The 21501-nt window shown below is 41.6% G+C and overlaps 1 protein-coding gene across 2 annotated transcripts in view; it reads left to right on the forward strand.

The window, feature by feature from the left end:
• lrrc7 (leucine rich repeat containing 7) overlaps positions 1-21501 on the forward strand; it is a 331680-nt gene that overhangs the window by 33254 nt on the left and 276925 nt on the right. For both annotated transcript variants that reach the window (XM_041208419.1, XM_041208420.1), the window contains exons 3-4: positions 2798-2876; positions 12230-12319. In XM_041208419.1, the coding sequence (XP_041064353.1) occupies positions 2798-2876; positions 12230-12319 (169 nt within the window). The remainder of the gene's footprint in view (positions 1-2797; positions 2877-12229; positions 12320-21501) is intronic.

Raw genomic sequence — 21501 nt, forward strand, 5'->3', positions numbered from 1 at the left:
AGCTAAACCTATTCATCCTCAAAGAGATGCTGCCCAAAAATAGTTTTAATATATTTGTCTTTTGGGAAGAAAGGGCACTTCCCGTGGATTCACGTTAAATCCAAAGGCTGCTGCCAGCCACTATTTACCCTTTGTTTTGAGTCAAACATGACTCTTCCAACCTGCTGAGTTTTGCTTGTCTCCCACCCCCATTCTGCAAAGGATCTTGACTAGAATCAGAGCTGACCAGATTGCCTCCCCCTTTGTGACTGGTGAGCTACCTCTGGAACTACAACTGGTACCTGCAGTCCACTAATAACTAAATGAGGCCGATGGATCAATTTGCTGTGACCCTGCATCTGGCCTCATTAGACATGCCGCGTGCACAGCATTAGAATTGTACCTTGATTTGAGTACAATCCAATTCTAGGCTATGGTCTAGTGGAATAGACAATGGATTATGCATATCAATCTTTCTACCTATCTGTCATTGTAGTAATCTATCTATGTGCCTTTTGCTACCTATTTATTATGTTCGTGCAATTTCTTGCATCTGACAATTTTCCCCTCATTTTGCCCTCAAAGGATTAAATCCCTTGTTTATGGCTGTCATAACGCTTTGCCTCAGTGCACATTCTTTATGTATGACCTTATGTACTGAGTGCCAACACCACCTATTTGATGCTAAAGGGAGTTAACACTGAGCCCAATTCTGTACCACTTATACATATGTACATTTCTAGAAGGAATCTCAAGATAGAAATGGGTTGGATGCTTGATAATTTTCCCCTCCTTACTGCAATTGCATTGCCCTTCATGCCATCCTGATGAATATTAGCTGCATTAGCATAGACTATGATTTGACTATGGAATCCTCTGATCTCGATGGCCTAGCTACACACTGCCATTGCAAACAAAGATATAGTGGAATTGCTTCCTTTTTTAAATGTGTACAGTTACAACATGCTCATACAAAATATTACTCAGGCAAACATGTCAACAACCATGCCCATAACGGTTTGGACTGTATGTGTTGATGCACATTTAGGACTTTGAGGTTTTCCATTGTCAGATTCTAGTCAAGATCCTTTGCAGAATGTCGGTGGGAGACAAGCAAAACTCAGCAGCTTGGAAGAGTCATGCTCGACTCAAAACGAAGGGTAAATAGTGGCTGGCAGCAGCCTTTGGATTTAAGGCGAAGCCACGGGAAGTGCCTTTGCTTCGCAATGAGATAAATATATTAAATCAAATCCAAAAATGATAGTATGTTTTGTGAGGACTTTTACTTGCCCATTCTGAATTACTTACTTAATCATTCTTCACATTTTATGATCAGGATTAATGTTCAGGCATCATTAGAATACACACTGACAGTGAGGTATCATTTGAGTTGAGTTGGGATTACTTTTAGGATTAAGAATTTATTTATATGTTCCTCTGTTGTTTTTGTGGGTAAACACACTATTTAATGGAATATCAAGCCTCAAGGCGAGGAAGGACCCAACTTTGATCCATATGTTCAACCAGGGATGTAATGGGTGCATAATTGGTTGTGCCACCCCTTAACTTGACAGGGAAAAATCAGCCAGTCCTTCTGGCCCTGATCACAATCCAGTGATGCAATGCTGGATAGTGTGCACGTGGGGACATTGGGTAAAGAAATGATTGGGCTTGGCTGCCAATGATGAACACTCAGTGACTTAAAACAAAGAACGATCAATTGAATGAACAGTGCTGATGCATGGAGAGTTGCTAATTTCACCAATGTAAGTTATGTCTAATCCTATTATACATGGTTTATTAAAGCAAAGCCTTTTATTTATTCTATGTTATAAGAAGAAATGACCACTTTTGTCTCTGGTTAGGGACCTATTGAAGACCCTTCATGCCTACCAGCTGGAACACAGCATTTGGTTGACTTGGGTAATGGTACATCAGCAAATTGGTTTCATTGTGAGAGTGAAGGCCAAGCATTCTATTCAATTCTGGGGCTCAAATTTATTTTTATAAAGGTTGGACTGGATACCAACTAGATAGTTTCAATATTACATTATCTTAATCACTTTTAATTACCCAGATCAGCATCAAACACTGGAAAAGATGCCAATCCTCATTAATGCCTGACTATTAGCAGAGCGACATGTTGAAGGCCCAGCATGGTTAGTTTCCAAAAGTCTGTAGTAAGCTAATGGAAAAACTAATAAGTGAATACCCTTTTTTCTGAATTATATGGGAACAGTATTTTAAAAGTAACTCCACTTTTAAGATACCCCACTGCCAATGGATCAATAACTAAGTGCATCATGTTATTTTGCCCCTGACTTATACAGAGCACAAGGTTTTGGGTTTGATCCCTGGTCTGTTCTGAGTTAGGCTGATCTTAGCTGTGGCATAGTAGGGGATGCTAATGTTAACCACAGTGTCCCCTGAGTAAGTCAGGGAGAAATTCAGGTAGAGTTACTACTAACTATCAGCCTCTGCCAAAACATATATGCACATCAGATGAGCACAGAATTGGGTTTGGCTATTTTGACACACATGGCTGAATTGACTGTCAACATCAGTTATGTAGGTCCCCAGATGAAGAATGGATTCTGAAAGCTGCCAGGGAAGAAGGGAAAATAAGGAAGAAAATAAAAATATTGCCTCAAGACACTTTAATGGAAGGACTAACATCTAAATCTATGTATGTTTGTGTTTGAAAAAGAATTTGGGAAAAACAAAGTGATATTGTGACATAATTCTACTTTGCTAAAATGTTACCTTTTTTATTAAAATTGGTTTTCAGATGCTGATTTTTTTTTGTTTTTCTTGGCAGGTATTCAAGATTTTCCTGAAAATATTAAATGCTGTAAATACTTATCGGTTATTGAAGCCAGTGTTAATCCCATTTCCAAGTGAGTTAGTAAAGTATCGGTTCCTTGTTTAATGTCATTCTATCAGTACTAGCAAGCTTGGCCTTCAGATCTTTGCCTTCAGGTCTTTGCCTGACAAAGGCTTCTACAAAATAAGTTTTACTGGAGTGATGCAATAGAACATTCGTAAATAGTTTTTAGAATGTTAAATGGAAATACCCAGAAATATCTACCTTCACATTTTATCTGCACTATCATGAAAATATTCAACAATACAGCACAAATGTTCAATAACACAAGGCAACACTGAAGACAACTTATTAACCTGGTTAGGAAATGGACTAACCAGCAGAAAACAGAGGCTAGAGACAAGGGACAGGTACTCTAATTGGCAGCATCTAACTAATGGCGACCCACAGGAATCTGTGTTTGTGCCTGAACTATTCACCATTTTTATTAATGACAGATGATGAGATGGAGGGTGACATATCCAAGTTTGATAATGTCACAAAGATAGATAGTATTATCAGTAGTGTAGATGGAAGCATAAAATTACAAAGAGATTAATGGATTACGTGAATGGGCAAAACTGTGGCAAATGGATCTCAATGTAGAGAAATGTGAGGTCATCCACATTGACATATAAAGATTGATCAAAGACTTACTCAGGGGTAAAAATCTAAAAACAGTGGAGGTCCAAAAAGACTTAGGGGTCAATGTACAAAGACCCTTAAAATATCATGGAGCAGTACAGAAAATTATCAAAAAACCTAATTGGAATGCAAAGCTTTATATCTAGATCACTAAAATATAAGGGTACAGGAGTATTACTGAAAAAAGAGACTTGTCAGAGCTTTTTGCCTTGCACTCATCAGGACACTTCACAAGAATATCAATATATTAGTATTCTTGCGTAGTGTCCTGATGAGTGCAAGATTAAAAGCTTCGACATGTCTCTTTTTTCAGCAGTACTCAAGTTCTGTACTACCAAATGACAAAAGACTACAGGAGTTATTCTGTAGCTTAATAAAAACCTGGTTAGACTACATCTGAAGTACTATATTCAATTGTGGGCAGCATACCTTAGGTAGGATATATTAGTCTTGGGTGCAGTATAGATTCACCAGAATGATACCTTGGCCAGATTTTCATCATTGAGGTGGGAATCAGGTATTGTGAATGATCCTAATATTGCAATCCCTGCTCCATCCCAGCAAAGGCAGGATTTTCATCTCTTGGAGGGAGGAAAACCTGGAGATGGGCCAACCTAACCCCTCAACCAGTATCTGATCCATAAACATAACTCAAAAATCCTATAGTAACATTTGGAGCTCTTTGAAAAGCTCATAAATCTGCCAAATTAAGAAAACATCACTTGGATAGGCATTTAAAAACCTCTTTAAAATGTCATCAAACACACATTCCCTTGGACAGCTGTACAAACAAACCCTGCAATGCAAAATACATTAGTGCTTTGAAAGACAGCCAAGTGATCAAACTCACATGTCCCTGGGCAGCTGTGCAAAGAAACCCTGCCGTGTAGCATTCATTAGTGTTGTGAGGGCAACTGATAGCTCCTATATCTGTCACAGCTTTCAAACAATTAAACTGGTGGCTGAGCTTTTCTGCAAAGGATGAATGACAGACAGGGGAGAGTTTGAACAATTAGCTATTTATCTCACACTTAATTATACAGAGATGTAACTCAGGCTACAGCATTTGATGATGAACTGTAAAAGAGCCAACACAATTTTTACTCACCTCTTGGACTCTTCCTGCCTCCAATCCATGGCTCATGCCTCCACTCTGCACGTGTGATTCAAGAAAGATTCCAAAACACGGTTGCTACGCTGAAAGTTGCAAAAGTTTTGAAAAGCCCGCTTCCAGAATGGTGCTGGCAACTTCTAAACAGCAGCCTATGGGATTCCACCCCCGTCCCCTTTCCTGCTCCACTGAAAGTAGCCAGAGATCGAAATGGGGATGGGACTTCTGCCTTTGCTGCTTAGTATCTGTTTTTTCCCAATTTTTTCCCAATTCCCGACTCTATGTGGTCCCAAAACAGGAGCACAAAATCCGGCCTTCTGGAGTCCAAGTGTTAAATTACGAGCAAAGATTACACAAACTAAAGTTATACTCCCTGGAATTTAAAAGATTAAAAGTTGATTTGAGCAATAATACCCTATCACCCCCTTGCTTACCAAGAATCTATTCACCTCTACCTTAAAAATATTCAAAGGCTCTGCTTTCACCACCTTTTCAGGAAGAGAGTTCCAAAGACACATGACCCTCTGAGTGAAAGAATTTTGCCTCATCTCTGTTTTAAATGGGTGACCCCTTATTTTTAAACAGTAGCCCCTAGTCCTAGATTCTTTCACAAGAGGAAACATCCTCTCCACATCCACCCTGTCAAGACCCCTCAGGATCTTATATGTTTCAATCAAGTCACCCCTTACTCTTCTAAACTCCTGTGCAGTTAGGAAGCACTTCTACATGTATGTGCAGGAAGTTTCGAACCCTCTTCCAGAAATGACAGTTGATGCTGAGTAAATTGTTAATTTTAAATCTAAGACTAATAGGTTGGATAGAGAGAAGATATTTCCACTGGTTATGCTGTCTATATCTAGCAAACATAGCCTAAATATTAGATCCGCTTCTTTCAAGAGTGCAGTTAGGAAGCACTCCTACATGCATGTGCAGGAAATTTCGAACCCTCTTCCAGAAATGGCAGTTGACGCTGAGTAAATTGTTAATTTTAAATGTAAGAGTGATAATTTTTTGTTAACCAAAGGTATTAAGGGATAAGGGGCAAAAGATGCTTAGGCCAGAAATTTCCCCACGTCCAGGGGGTTGTGCGGGGGCAGGCGGGGATGGTCATGAACACAATCGGCGTCCCCAATCAGGTCCACGCCGCCATTTTATGTGGGCGAGCCAATTAAGGCTCGCCCATCGTGACGCGCACCCGGAAGCGTTGAGCGTTGTGCGGGCGGTGGGGGAGATTCCCTGAGTAGTTCCCTGTGCTCTCCCTGAGACATGGAGGTGCCTCAGGGAGATTTGTTTCAATGTTAAACTTTTAAATAAGGGATTTTTAAACTTTTAAAACATGTCCCCTCATATAACACTATCACATGAGCTGGGACATGTCAAAGAATAAATATCTAAATTTTTATTAGATTTTAAAACAGTTCATGAAACCTTATCCTGCCCGTGGATGAGGTTTGATGATAAATGCGAACGTCGCCTGGGCTCTTTGCCTGCCCGCCAACCTTAAGGTTGGACGGGCAGTTCATTAACTTGAGTTAATTAGGTTTTAAATGGCCTTCGGCTGCATGCCCGCCGAACTGAAAATCTAAATGACGTGCATTGACGTCGAGACACCTGCTTGATGTCACCACACGTCATCTCACACGTCGGCAAGTGGGCCTCGGCCCCTCCCACTCACCAACGGGAAAATGCTGCCCATAAAGTTGTTACAGATCAGTCATGATCTTGTTGAATGGCAGGACAGGTTCAAGGATTAAAAGGCCTACTCCAATTCCAATATTCTTATGTACCAATTAGGAGAGCGTGCAGAATAATATCTGTGAAGGTACAGCTCATAATACATTCTGTAATTTGTACTTCAGTATCATTAAAGTTTGATTAATATTGATCAGAATGAACTAAGTATGAATTCCAAGTAATTCATAATAATAAACATTGCAGTTTCAAAATATAGTTACTGATCCTGTTGCTTAGAAAGAGTGGATAGGTTCCACAGTTCCTGAATTATATGAAACAGCTGGCATCTGTTTGAATATAATGATACAATGTATTATCATAATTTTGTAATAGTGTATTAGGGAAAATATTATCGCCAGGAATTTTCTTTGGGCTTCTCCCAATCCACCACAAAATCTTAGGTGGAAATCCATTTATGTTTACAACTTAGATTTTGCTAAACTTCCACAATTACTTTAGCAGAGAGTGAGATTCCCCCCAAAGGATGTTCCTGGTTTATCAATCTCACCATCAGTATTTAAAGGGTAGAATTTTTGGGTTGGTGAATGGGGACGGGGCCCGCTCGCCATCATGTAAAATGACGTGTTGTGACGTTGGGCGTGTGTCCCGATGTCGCCGCACATCATTTAGATTTTTAGTTCGGCGGGTGTGTAGCCAACTCGGCTACTGTCAAAGGCCTGTTAAAAACTAACTGAAATAATTAAATGAGCTGCCCGTCCAACCTTAAGGTTGGCAGGCAGGCGAAGAGCCCAGGCAGCCTTCACATTTTTCATGGAACCTCATCCACAGGTGGGATGAGGTTTCATGAAGTGTTTACAAATTCAATAAAAATTTTCAAAAAAATTAATTGACCTGTCCCAGCTCAGGTGATACTGTCACATGAGAGGATATGTTTTAAAAGTTTTTAATTTCTTTATTTAGATGTTTAAAACTTGAACAAATCTCCCTGAGGCACCTTTGTGCCTCAAGGAGATTTTTGCGCTCTTTTGCGCACATGCGCGAAAGAGCGCAGGCCCCGACTCAGGGAATCCCACCCCCCCCGCAACTCGCACAGGAATCGCTCAGCACTTCCGGGCGAGTGTCATGCTGGGCGAGCCTTAATTGGCCCGCCCACGTAAAATGGTGGCGCAGCCCCTTTGGCGGCGCCAATCGGGTTTGCACCTGCCCCCGCCCACTCCTGCACAATCCCCCCGGGGGGGATGTTTCTGCCCAAAGTGTGACAGGAATTGGAGGTGAACATTAAGTCATGTCAATAAATGTAACATATTGTGAATAATCATTGGATAGCTGTGTTAGGGACTGATGGGAAGGGAAGGAAGATGCAGCACTGTCAAGCGGCTTTGGGCATGATGTTTAAACCAGCTGGACATAAGTTCCATTTATAAGACTGATTCCATTCTTGCAACCTTAGATATCACCTACAGTCTTCTGAGATGCTCCAGGCAAATACCTTGGCCTCGGTAGGAACCCAAGATCTGCACGCTTACATACATACGAACAAGGAGCAGGAGTAGGCCATTCAAGCCCCCGAGCCTGAATCATCATTTAATAAGATCATGGCTGATCTGATAGTAACCTGAAATCTGCATCCTACCTACTGCTGATAACCTATCACCCCCTTGCTTACCAAGAATCTATTCACCTCTACCTTAAAAATATTCAAAGGATCAAAGTTCCAAAGACACATGACCCTCTGAGTGAAAAGATTTTGCCTCATCTCTGTTTTAAATGGGTGACCCCTTATTTTTAAACAGTAGCCCCTAGTCCTAGATTCTTTCACAAGAGGAAACATCCTCTCCACATCCACCCTGTCAAGACCCCTCAGGATCTTATATGTTTCAATCAAGTCACCCCTTACTCTTCTAAACTCCTGCAGATACAAGTCCAAATTGTCCAATCTTTCCTCCTAAGACAGCCAGGTATTAGACTGGTAAACCTTTTCTGAACTGCTTCCAGTGCATTTACATCCATCCTTAAATAAGGTGACCAGTACTGTACACAAATGTGGTCTCATCAGTGCCCTGTACAACTGAAGCTTAACCTCTCTACTTTTGTATTCAATTCCTTCGCAATAAATGATAACATTCTATTAGCTTTCCTAATTACTTGCTGTACTTGAATACTAGCCTTTAGTGATTCACGCACTAGGAACCCAGATCCCTCTGCACCTCAGAGCTCTTCAATCCTTCACCATTTAGATGATAAGCTTCTCTTTCATTCTTCCTGCCAAAATGGACGATTTCCCATTTTCCTACATTATACGGCAGCTGCCAGACCTTTGCCCACTCACTTAACCTATCTACATCTGTTTGTAGCCTTCTTATGTCCTCTTCACAACTCACTTTTGTATCTATCTTTGTGTCATCAGCAAATTTAGCAACCATCCCATCCATCCCTTCATCCAGGTCATTTATATAAATAGTAAACAGTTGAGGTCCTAGCACTAATCCCTGTGGCACACCAATCGTTACATTTTGCCAACCTAAAACAGACCCATTTATGCCTACTCTCTGCTGCCTGTTAGCCAGCCAATCTTCTATCCATGCTAATATGTTACCCCCTATACCATGAGCTTTTATTTTCTGCAATAACCTTTGATGTGGCCCTTTATCAAATGCCTAGAAATCTGCCCTGTAGCAGGGTAGCGTAGCAAATAAATGTAACATATTGTGAATAATCAGTAATAATTCCAGCGGGGAATGCTGCCTTACCTCCTGCAGTCATACCCTGCTACGGGGCAGACAGATTTTCCATCCACCCTCGTCTCCAGCAGGAACTTCCTTTGTCTCCTCATCTGTTTAGAGAGCCGGCATTCCTGGGTCCTGCCTGATTTTCCACCTCCTCTGATGTTGTTTTTAAAATGTTGCGATTTTTATGCCATGGTTGTGCCTCAGGCTCCAAGATAATTTAGGGTAACAATGAAAATGAAATATTCAGCATCTTTGGAGAGAGAAAGAGAGTTAAAATTTCAGGTTAATGGATGCTTTATCAAAGGTGGAAAAGTTAGAGATGTAACAGTTTTTAAGTAAGTACAAAGATAGGGAAAGGGAGATGGGGAGAAAGTACAAAAGAGAAGGTCTGTGATAGGGGGGAAGACAGGAGAAATTAAATGAGAAAAAGAGCAAGGCAAAAAGAGATGGTTAATGGGACAAGTAAAGAAACGATAGATGGGCAAAATGATATATAACTGAGAATAACAGCATGATTGTCAACAACTGCCATCTGAAAAAATGGAAGAGATTATGATCTGAAATTGTTGAACTCATTGTTCAAGTCTGGAAGGCTGTAAAGTGCCTAATTGAAAGATGAGGTGCTGTCCCTTGAAATTACATTGAACTTCTTTGGAACAGTCTAGGTCAGAATGGGATACAGGCAGAAAATTAAAATGTCAGGTGACTCATAGTTATACAAGATGACTTTCACCTCTCTTTGGAATGTTTGATTGTCATATTGAAAATTCCTGCTGCAGGCTTTGGTTCCATTGTTTGGCCGAAAGCTGAAGATCAAAGTGAAAACCTTCAACTTTGTGAACATTGTAAAGATATAAATACTCTGATTAAAAACCTGTGTGCTATAATGAAATACAAAGTTGCTCAAGTACCTCGCTCTGATTTCAGTATGTTTGCAGGATGAACTGAGTTCTGAAATGTAGAACTCTGACTTTATGAAGAATTTAGATATCTGACATTTTCTGAACTCACTAACCCATTATAATAGTCGATGTTGCTAACCTAAGTCTACTCTTAATGGCCTTCAGTGGTATGAAAATTATAAGTTTGAGGGCCGTCTGTGTTGGGGCAGGGTAGTGCAACGGACTTGCTAACATTTTTTTATTATTTCTGGGACCTGAGCTTGAAATTAACCCAGACAGATGGAATGAAATTCTCCTCTTTGATTTTAAATGTACTACATGAAATAAGTTTCTCCATTTTAGCCCACTTGCTTTGTAGGCATGGCCCTGCAGCTCCAAAATTAGTATTGCAACTAAATTAACAGTCTTACTCAGACAGACCAAATGTGCCTGGAAATGGAAAATGGTACAACAGCTCAGTACAATTTGCTTTTAGAGGATGTGACACTTAAGAAGCTTTACTGTGCATGTGAGCTGTGCTATATCTAAGTGGTTGATGTTGACATTCAGGGCAACTGAAATGGAAAGTGTTTCATAACACAGCGTTAACATCCCTCTGTATAATGAGCACAAATGTATAAAAACTAGTATTGTTGAAAAAAAGACATTTTGTTGAAACTTTTTGTCTTGCACTCGGCAGGACAATCGCAAGAAAACGACTATTTATGTAGAAATAACATAAAAGCTAAGTCCTAATCCAGTACAATACAAAATATTTTTGTCCTCTTTAAGCATAATTCCCCTATCCCACACACCCAGTAGAAATTGCACTCACAGGGTTCAGAGAATTAAGGATATTGTGTTGTAACCCTATCTCCAACCAGCACTCCCTGTAAATGTAGTTCCCTCCTGGGTTGCAGGATCATGGGGTTGGATTTTGTGGCCCCCTTCTGGCCTATTTGAAGGCGGTGGCACGAAAAATAATGTGTGTTGCCAACCCGCTGCCTTCCCGCCCACCCCTAACCTGTCCCCCATATTATGGGGGCGGGTGGTAAAAGGCAGCCCACTCACTCTTATACCTATTGAGACTCTTAAGTGGACAATTAAAGGTCATGTAAGCACCCCATTCCATCTCTGCCACAATTTTACATCTGCGGGGAAGGCAAAAGGAGGGTGATCAGCTTGGGAGCTTTCACTGCATGAGTAGGCAGGTAGGAAGGGTGGGTATCTCCTTTGGGAGGATTCCATTGTGCCCATCGGGGACACCCCCCAAGATGGTGCCCCCTTTGCCCCTTCCCCCAGGCATCTCTAACCCAACCTTTCCCCCTCCAATGCCCCTCTCCCCACCTCACTGGGGTCTTCCAGCCTGCCCGTCCAAAATGCCCAGACTTACCCAAGTCCGGTATCTATATTTTCCTTGGTAATTGCCTGTAGTCCCAGTAGTGGCCACTATTCTCCTCTGGTGCTGCTGAGACTGCAGAGCTGCCGGCCAACTCTAGGACAGGACTCCCAGTCCCTGAGGGGTGAAAGTCCCACTCTCAACCTATTAAGGCCAGCCCCACCATATTATTGTTGAGGGGTAGCTCACTTTCTGGTCAACGAGATGCCAACTGACTTTTAGCTGAGTGGGGGTGATGTGGGGGCAAGTAACCCGTGCTCCTGTAAAAACTATTCCCTGTTATTTCCATTGTGTAGCTACATAAATTATCAGAAATATTGAGCATCTGAACTGTTTTACTTTGTTTGAATTATTTGTAAATTGTAATGTTATTTTTGTTTCTTGTACACTAGCAGAATTTGATCAATTTAGAATCGGACAATAGGAAACTCTAAACTTCAGAAGTCAAAGATTCACCTTAAACATCACAAAGCCTCCTGACATAATACAAATTCAATTTTATTAAGGGCAGTAAAGGATTAAGATGGAGGCCTTGAGGTGCAATGGGTAGCGTCCCTTCCTCTGGGCCAGAAGCTTCAGGTTCAAGTCCCACCTCAACACTTGATGGCTACGGAAGGTACATTCATAATGTGGCCAAACAGCTTGATTTTCAGCCTGTAAATCTTTCTAATATGTCTGATGGCAGGCGGTAAGAGTGGGAGAGTTTTCTGGCCAGCCATGTTGCAGAAGGCAATGGCAAACCACTGCAGTAATTTGCCAAGAATAATCATGGACCAATCCAATTGAAGTCAATGGTTGCCAATGCCCTCTTAGGGCATGGTATGAGGAAGAGAGAATATTGAGAATTTATTATTTTTCTCTCTGAGATTAATTTTTAAATTATTTTCAACAGTAACTACAAGAATTAATTTTTCCCAACCATTTCAGACTTCCAGACGGATTCACTCAGCTGTTGAACCTAATGCAGCTCTACTTAAATGATGCATTTCTGGAATTTCTTCCAGCTAATTTTGGAAGGTAATTTATTATGTTCTTTTGTAAGCTTTAAGAATAGATATTTGGTGCCAGATTACATTTTATTCACAATTACAAATGTTCTAATTGCCCTCCAGTGCATATTTTATGTAGTTTTGCTTAAACCAGTATCTTATAAACTTATTTGTTAAATATATACCAGTAATGATAATTACCCTGAATTTACATTCAGCTTCAAGCAATTTTAGAGTATAATTTGAACACATTGCCATTTTTTAAGTGCAATTTGGGATAGGACCCATTTTCTTCCAATTTTCACCTTATGATGTGATGTGCTGCTATTTCTGTTACAGTCTAGGGCCCTCTGTGGTTGTGGTCATTGATGATAGTAAGGGGTCAATATAATATATTAAAATGAGCAGGATAAGTGTCAAAATGTCTGGCACCTTTGACTTGTACTCACAATGCATCATGTGTAGCTAACAATAAGTTAAAAGAGGCGTACATGTTGCCACTATTAATTGATTCTGGTGGAAGATCTTTACTTTGGAGCCTGCAGCCTGAAAAAACTCTGAAGAGTGCAAAAGAACAATTGGAGCTTTTTTATTTGGAATTTCCAGCTTTATGGATCTGACCTTCCCATCCTCACAAAGGAAGCAGCTATGAGTTACAGTTATGGGATTTCCATCAAGGGAAAAGGAACAGAGAGACCTGGGGCAGGATTTTATGTCCCGCGGGCGGGCGTGCACACGGCCCAATCAGGCATAAAATAACACGAGATGATGTCAGGTGACCGTCGCGACATCACTGTGCACTCATGCGATATTTCGGTCGGCAGGCACGTGCGAGAGTCAGTAGCGCGTCCGCCGACAATTAAGAGGCCTATTAAGGCCCTTAATCAATTAATTAAAAGCAATATTTTGCTGCACATCCAACCTTTGGATTTTTTATGAAACCTCACCCACAGGCGGGATGAGGTTTCCAACAGTTATTAAAAATGAAGTAAAAATTTTTAGACATCATTTTTAATATGTCCCTGTTCATGTGACTGAGTCACTTATGGGGACACTTTTCTCTCATTTTTAAAATCTTTATTTCTGTTTCTACAAATACTTAGTTCCCTGAGGCAGCTCCCTGCCTTCAGGGAGTTTTCAGTGAGCGCTCCCTTGTGCATGCGCAGGCTTCTGCACTTGCACTCTTCCTGCCCCCACCCCAGCAGCCAATTAATGGCCAGCCAGCGTGAAATTGCGGTCGGGGGCTGATTGCGGGCGGCAGACCATTTCCTGGCTGCTCCCAGGCCCATCCGATGACTGGAAATCTTGCCCCTGGGAGAGTATATATACACAAACCATTGTTGGTGCAGAAGAAGTTATTAAGACTGGTAGAAAAATGTATGGTAACCTTTACTTTATAAACAGAAGCATAAGAATACTGTTACAATCCCTGTGGGGAAATTGTAAATCAAAGTAACTAAATTCATTGAATGATTCCTAAATGAAGAAATTACAAGATTCCACTTTTTATAGATCTTACTTTAACATGAATCAGAACTGTTGCAAATTACACATGAATTAACAGGCAATTGATACTTCAAATAAAAAGGTGAATGTTACTTTAAATAGTTGAAACAAAAGGATAAATCACATGCAACCACAAGTGCCCGGATCACTCCCCACACAATTGTGGCACTGTGGACTACACAATTCGACTATATGCTGTTCTTTATTCATACAGGGTAGGTCAGGAGTCCTGTCTGACAACAGCTTTCACCTTCAAGTTTCACAGGTACAATTATCATTAGCAGGGTACACTTCTATAAACCCTCTCTCTCCATCAGGTCATCACAGTCATGATGCTGTAGCTTTCCAGAGTTTCTCTTCAACCGACCAGCCCGGTTCATGGTTTGGCCATTTCTGGGAAAACAACCAGCTCTTTAGCATCTCTGAGCTATTCACACAGTTTTCCAGGGTTTAGATCTTTTTAGCCAGCTCGCACATTGCCTCCAAGAGTGCCTTTCTCCTTTTCAGCCAAACAGAAAACTAACCTCTTCATGAGATTGATTTATTTCTTCTTCTCATCAGAATTCTTTGTGTTCCTCGTTCTGTCTCTTTCTGCTTTCTCTTTGTGTCTGCATCTATATGCTGATTGCCTTCATCCTCCAGCTCCTCTGCTTGCGGCTTTCAACCACATTAGTTCTTTCTTAACTTCCTTCCTGTAGATATTGATTCCAGGTCAACAGGGGATAGTTTTACTTATTATCCAAGAAAATTACAATTGATCCTTTACAGTTAATGCAAGCTCTTAATCACTTTTCAAGTCATCTTAGAAATAATTACAGATTCCACAGATCTTTTAAAGAAATGACAGATTTTCTTATACTTATAAGATTGTTACAGTTAAGAAAGAAGGAAGTTATGTTAAGGCTTTATTCATCAGTGCGTTGGTCCCAGTTGGAGTACTGTGTCCAATTCAGGGCACTGCATATTAGGAAGGATATAAAGGCCTTAGAGAGGATGCAGATGAACTTTAGTTGAATACTATGAGGGATGTGGGATTTCAGCTACTTAAAGACACTTGCAAAGTTAGGGGTGTGCTTCTTAGAATAGAGAAGAATAAGGGGAGATTTAATAGAAGTGTTCAAAATCAGGAAGGGTTTTGAAAGGGTAAGTAAGTAGAAACTATTTTGAGCAACAGAATGGTCAGTAAACAGAGGATACAGATTTAAGGTAATTGGCAAAAGAACCAGAGGTGGGATAAGGATACAAATGTTTATACCATTGTTGTTATGATCTAGAATGCACTGCCTGAGCATGCAATGGAAGCAGCTTCAATAGTATGTAAAAAAGGGGGATTGGGTAAATGTTTAAAAGGGAACAATTTGCAGGACCATGGGGAAAGGGCAGAGGGGCTGGAAAACTCTGGCCAAGGAGTCTGAGTTGCTGTGGCAGCATGCACTTTTACATGCATGTTGTAATCTGGAACAATGGATAGTGGCGTAGAGGCTTCAACTTTCTTTCTACTGCATGGCTGACCAGGAATTTATCCTGCTTTGACTACCATTGGCATGTGTTGAAAGGATTTGTAGGTTGATAATCAACCTGTTTGGCTGCTATATGAACACAGTTTCCTTGGCTGCCAAGTCCCAGGGCGACACTCAAACCAGGAGCTTCTGGTGTGGAGATTTGGGGTGTTACCCACTGCACCACAAGACCTCCTCCCTATTTGCTTGTAGTAAGTACTATTTCCAGAACTTATACAATGTTGCCCTATTGTGGATGAACTGGTTGCCTCTCCTTCCTCTGTGAGGATAATGTTAAGCCTTTTGAGACATCAATGGTCCCTGCCAAATACAGAGTTCTCCGATACACAGCAAGGGTTTGTATAGCTATCATGTTTTCATCAATTAGTTTGATTGCTGCTTATATGGATGGTTGCATGAGATATTTTTCAAATGTCAACATAATAGCATGCCTGAAATGAGCTGTAGCAAAACTGAGTATTGCTGTCCTTGCATGTACCTACCGTAAACTGCTACCATGCTACATACAAGCATGGTAACTCTTTGGGAAAGGGAACCTCCACCAGAACCCTGCCTGCCATCTGAGGTAATTTCTCTGCATATGTGGGTATGCCGGTGCCAATGGAAGGGTAAGGATTACCTTTTGGGTAACTTGAACTGCCTGATATCCCTCAATAAGTCTTGTTTCCATTGGTAAGCTCATTGGTTCTGGTAAAGAGAATATTGGGCAAAGAAACAATAGTACTGAAGACTTGTGCTCCAGAACTAGCTGCATCCCTATCCATAAAAACAAAAAAACTGCGGATGCTGGAAATCCAAAACAAAAACAGAATTACCTGGAAAAACTCAGCAGGTCTGGCAGCATCGGTGGAGAAGAAAAGAGTTGATGTTTCGAGTCCTCATGACCCTTCGACAGAACTTGAGTGCGAGTCCAAGAAAGAGTTGAAATATAAGCTGGTTTAAGGTGTGTGTGTGGGGGGCGGAGAGATAGAGAGAGAGAGAGGTGGGGGGGTGTGGTTGTAGGGACAAACAAGCAGAGATAGAAGCAGATCATCAAAAGATGTCAACGACAATAGTACAATAGAACACATAGGTGTTAAAGTTAAAGTTGGTGATATTATCTAAATGAATATGCTAATTAAGAATGGATGGTAGGACACTCAAGGTATAGCTCTAGTGGGGTTTTTTTTTAATAATGGAAATAGGTGGGAAAAGGAAAATCTTTATAATTTATTGGAAAAAAAAGGAAGGGGGAAACAGAAAGGGGGTGGGGATGGGGGAGGGAGCTCACGACCTAAAGTTGTTGAATTCAATATTCAGTCCGGAAGGCTGTAAAGTTCCTAGTCGGAAGATGAGGTGTTGTTCCTCCAGTTTGCGTTGGGCTTCACTGGAACAATGCAGCAAGCCAAGGACAGACATGTGGGCAAGAGAGCAAGGTGGAGTGTTAAAATGGCAAGCAACAGGGAGGTTTGGGTCATTCTTGCGGACAGACCGCAGGTATTCTGCAAAGCGGTCGCTCAGTTTACGTTTGGTCTCTCCAATGTAGAGGAGACCACATTGGGAGCAACGAATGCAGTAGACTAAGTTGGGGGAAATGCAAGTGAAATGCTGCTTCACTTGAAAGGAGTGTTTGGGTCCTTGGACGGTGAGGAGAGAGGAAGTGAAGGGGCAGGTGTTGCATCTTTTGCGTGGGCATGGGGTGGTGCCATAGGAGGGGGTTGAGGAATAGGGGGTGATGGAGGAGTGGACCAGGGTGTCCCAGAGGGAGCGATCCCTACGGAATGCCGATAAGGGGGGTGAAGGGAAGATGTGTTTGGTGGTGGCATCATGCTGGAGTTGGCGGAAATGGCGGAGGATGATCCTTTGAATGCGGAGGCTGGTGGGGTGATAAGTGAGGACAAGGGGGACCCTATCATGTTTCTGGGAGGGAGGAGAAGGCGTGAGGGCGGATGCGCGGGAGATGGGCCGGACACGGTTGAGGGCCCTGTCAACGACCGTGGGTGGAAAACCTCGGTTAAGGAAGAAGGAGGACATGTCAGAGGAACTGTTTTTGAATGTAGCAGATGCGGAACAGATGCGACGGAGGCGAAGGAACTGAGAGAATGGGATGGAGTCCTTACAGGAAGCGGGGTGTGAGGAGCTGTAGTCGAGATAGCTGTGGGAGTCGGTGGGTTTGTAATGGATATTGGTGGACAGTCTATCACCAGAGATTGAGACAGAGAGGTCAAGGAAGGGAAGGGAAGTGTCAGAGATGGACCACATGAAAATGATGGAGGGGTGGAGATTGGAAGCAAAATTAATAAATTTTTCCAAGTCCCGACGAGAGCATGAAGCGGCACCGAAGTAATCATCGATGTACCGGAGAAAGAGTTGTGGAAGGGGGCCGGAGTAGGACTGCAACAAGGAATGTTCCACATACCCCATAAAGAGACAGGCATAGCTGGGGCCCCCAGTATATAAATACTGTGGCTACCAGAGCAGATCAGAGGCTAGGGATTCTGCAGTGAGTAACTCACCTCCTGGCACCACAAAGTCTGTCCACCATATACAAAGCACAAGTCAGGAGTGTTTTGGAATACTCTATACTTGCCTGGATGAATGCAGCTCCAACAACACTTAAGAAGCTTGACACCAACCAGGACTAAGCAGCTCGCTTGATCGGCGCTCCATCCGCCACCTTCAATGTTCACTCCCTTCACCACAGATGCACGGTGGAAGCATTGCGTACCATCTACAAGATGCAGTGCAGCAACTCACCAAGGCTCCTTAGACAGCACCTCCCAAACCCGCAAAGTCTGCCACCTAGAAAGACAAAGGCAGTAGATGGATGGGAACACCACCCCCTTCAAATTCCCCTCCAAGCCATGCACCATCCTGACTTGGGACTATGTCATTGTCACTGGGTCAAAATCCTGGAACTTCCATCCTAACAGCATTGTGGGTGTTCCTACAACACGTTGACTACAGTGGTTCAACAGGGCAGTTCACTACCACTTTCTCAAGGGCCAAAAGGGATGGGCAATAAATGATGGCCTAGCCGTTGATGTCTGAATCCTGTGAGTGAATAAATTAAAAAAATGAATGACCACTGTAATATAAGGTTTGTGAAAGACACTGGAAATACAAAAATAAAAAATATTAAAAAGAACACCCCCCCCTTAACATATGCGTGACCTTTAAATAATTTCCTGTTTGAAGATGTGTCCCAGGCAGCATGAATGCTGCTTTTCTCAGTGTGCTGACCAAAGAATGGAGAGGGAAATTTCAATGCCTCCTGTAGTAAAAGGGTGTTCGGGTTAGTAAGGGTTAATGTGGGACTGGGGAAACAGTACCACCCCTATTATGATGTAGAGAGTGACATGATGGTAGACTGTATGTACAGAGAGTCTCAGAGAAGTCAGCATGAAGAAAGCACCTAGTTAGGGTTATACCTTGGATATATGGATATAGCTATGTTAACAATAAACAGATTATGTTCAACCACACAAACCTCCAGACCTCTTCGGGAGACACCAAACAACCTTACAGCATGATGGCAGCAAGTGAAGGACTTTGAAATCCCCCATCAGGTGAAGGACCCTGAAACCCCAGATAATGAAAAAGTAAAGAAACTACAGTCTGACCTGAGTGAAGTGTGCCTAATTCCAAGACACTGCTGGAGATTGCCTAAAAAAAACTCCATTGCAGGCATGGAGGCTGAAGGGCAGAAGAACAATCCACTGCGCAGCTGAAAAGGTCGTCACCAGAGCACATGGATGTCCATTGCCAGACCTGATCAAATGCAGGGTCAAATGAGCCTGTCAGATCACAAAAGGGTGAGCAAAAGCCAAACCTGATCGAACACAGAGTCAAAGGACCTAGTCAGATCACAAAAAAAGTGAGCAAAAGAGCAAAAGCCAAACCTGATCAAACGCATAGTCAAAGGGCCTAACCAGATCACAAAAAAGTGAGCAAATTAAGTGAACTAATCTTTTAAAAATAATCAGGGCATTAATCAGGCAGAGCATACCAATTGTTTAACCAGCGCAGCTGGAAGAATGCTGCAGCCAGGTCCAGAGTGGAATGAAGAGGAAAAAAACAGTTACTGCAGTGCCCTCTTGAAAATAAAGCTGTACTCCCCTGTTATGAAAAACAGTCATGGCTAGTAAATCAAAACTACCAGACCAATTTGAGCTCAGGCAAGGGCCAAACTAGATGCAAAATTGGGCGTAATGGAGAAGAAAATCTTTAGATTACAGGAGTATATCAGGATTAATTAGGAAATCAAAGGAAGTGCAAGTTAATACATTCTTGTACTTATTTGGTGTATTTGCCAACAATGTAATCATAAGACAAGGTATAGATGAAGCCTCAACCACATTTGGTGAGATAGTAAAAGCCTTTGACAAGTATTTTAAACTCCAAGTTGTAGAGAGCGCATACCTTAAAAGAAGGTCTGGAACACCCCCAGTACAGTGCCAAAAGGGCAAGGAGACCCCAGGTTGAGGGAGACAACACCCAAGCAAAATGCAAGATGGTTGCAGACCATGTCAGTGCAATGGAGTACATGAGCAGAGAAAAGAAGAGCCTAAGAAACAGTTGAAAGGCTTAAACATAGAACTTTTTGAAAATGTCGACACAGCACCCAAACTGTAACATTAGGTGGCAGTGCAGAGCGAGCAGATGGCTGTGAATGAAGGAAAGTTATCTGATATAACCAAAATCAACAAAACCTGCAAAAAGAAAATAAAGCTTTTCCACAGGAAAATGTTCATATCAAAGCTGAGTTGGAGGAACTCACCCAGAAGTACAACCAGGCACAACAGCAGGCAGAAAAAGTCTTCAAAGAAGTCGCTGCCTTGAGAGACTCTTTGAAGAATCCATACATGGCCCTGGAAAAACATGAGGAGTTAAAAAAGATGTTGAATACTACTTCAGGAAAAGCTGCATTGGAACTATCAATGATAAAAAAGCATGAGTCGGCAAGAGGTCAACAATAAAATAAACAATTGAAAAAAACAGCTAATTGTCCTTCAATATCAAATGCAAAAGTACATAACCCTTCAGCAGATGTTGAAGCCCTAGTGTTTGAAAAGCCAAGTGCTAGAATTTCAATTCCAAACCAACAACGTCAGCCCAAAGCAACCGAGACTACCACTCCTCTAAATGGAGAGTGAAGATCTGGAAGAGTCATAAAGCCTCCAGACTGTCTGAATTTGTAAAGTCAGAGACTTGGAGGGAGAAGGGGTAGCATGGAAATATTACACTGTAAATATATTTGGGTAAGGACTGGGGGAAGGTGTGGTATAAGGATGTTCGGGTTAATAAGGGTTAATGTGGGACTGGGGAAACAGTCCCTATTGTGATGTAGAGAGTCACATGATGGTAGACTATATGTGGAGAGAGTCTATGAGAAGTTGGCGTGAAGATAACACCTAGTTAGGGCTATACCTTGGAGATATGCATATATTTGAGTATTAACAATAAACAGTTTATGATCAACCACACAAGCCTCCAGACCCCTTAGGGAGACCAAACAAACTTACCTCCCATTCTACGATTTTATTCTACTACAAAGTATTATAAAGCTCTTATGAAGTCTAGATGGGAATTTCTACCTCAGCTCCCATCAGAAAAATCCAAGATAGGCAACTTGGGCAGAAATCATACAAACTTGTTTTTTGCTCAAATTTTGTTTTCTTGATGCTTGATTGATTGTAGGTAGGATGTAACGGACATTAAAATCAGTCCCCAGATTTTGAAATGGACTTCAGCTCTAAAAACTGCCTTGATTGACAATAGGTTCATTCCTGAAAAAGTTGAGAGATAATTTATCATTAGAATAAAGATCACCAGTCCACTTACAGCAGTCCAATGGCTCATCAGGGGAGAAAAATGCCTAATGTAATTCCATGTTTGAATATTCTGAAGACGTACTCCACCATAGAAAACATAAGAATACTATGCACATTTTAATTTACGCCCACAAGGATTAGTCAAGCAGTGAATCTTCTGCCAAATGATGAACCTAGATGAACCACTAGTCTGTGTAAGTCATATCTTGTAGGTGAAAGCTACCATATACTTGGATTCATCTGGAGTTCCCAAAAATACTATTACCTAATATTTGACAGCCCAACCACTACATAGCTGGAAGAGGCATGATCACGCACCAGCCCAGATGAAATTAATTAATTAATTTAATATATTCTTCATTTCTTTTGGT

The sequence above is a fragment of the Carcharodon carcharias genome, chromosome 16 (genome assembly GCF_017639515.1).
Source record: "Carcharodon carcharias isolate sCarCar2 chromosome 16, sCarCar2.pri, whole genome shotgun sequence".
NCBI lineage: Eukaryota > Metazoa > Chordata > Chondrichthyes > Lamniformes > Lamnidae > Carcharodon > Carcharodon carcharias.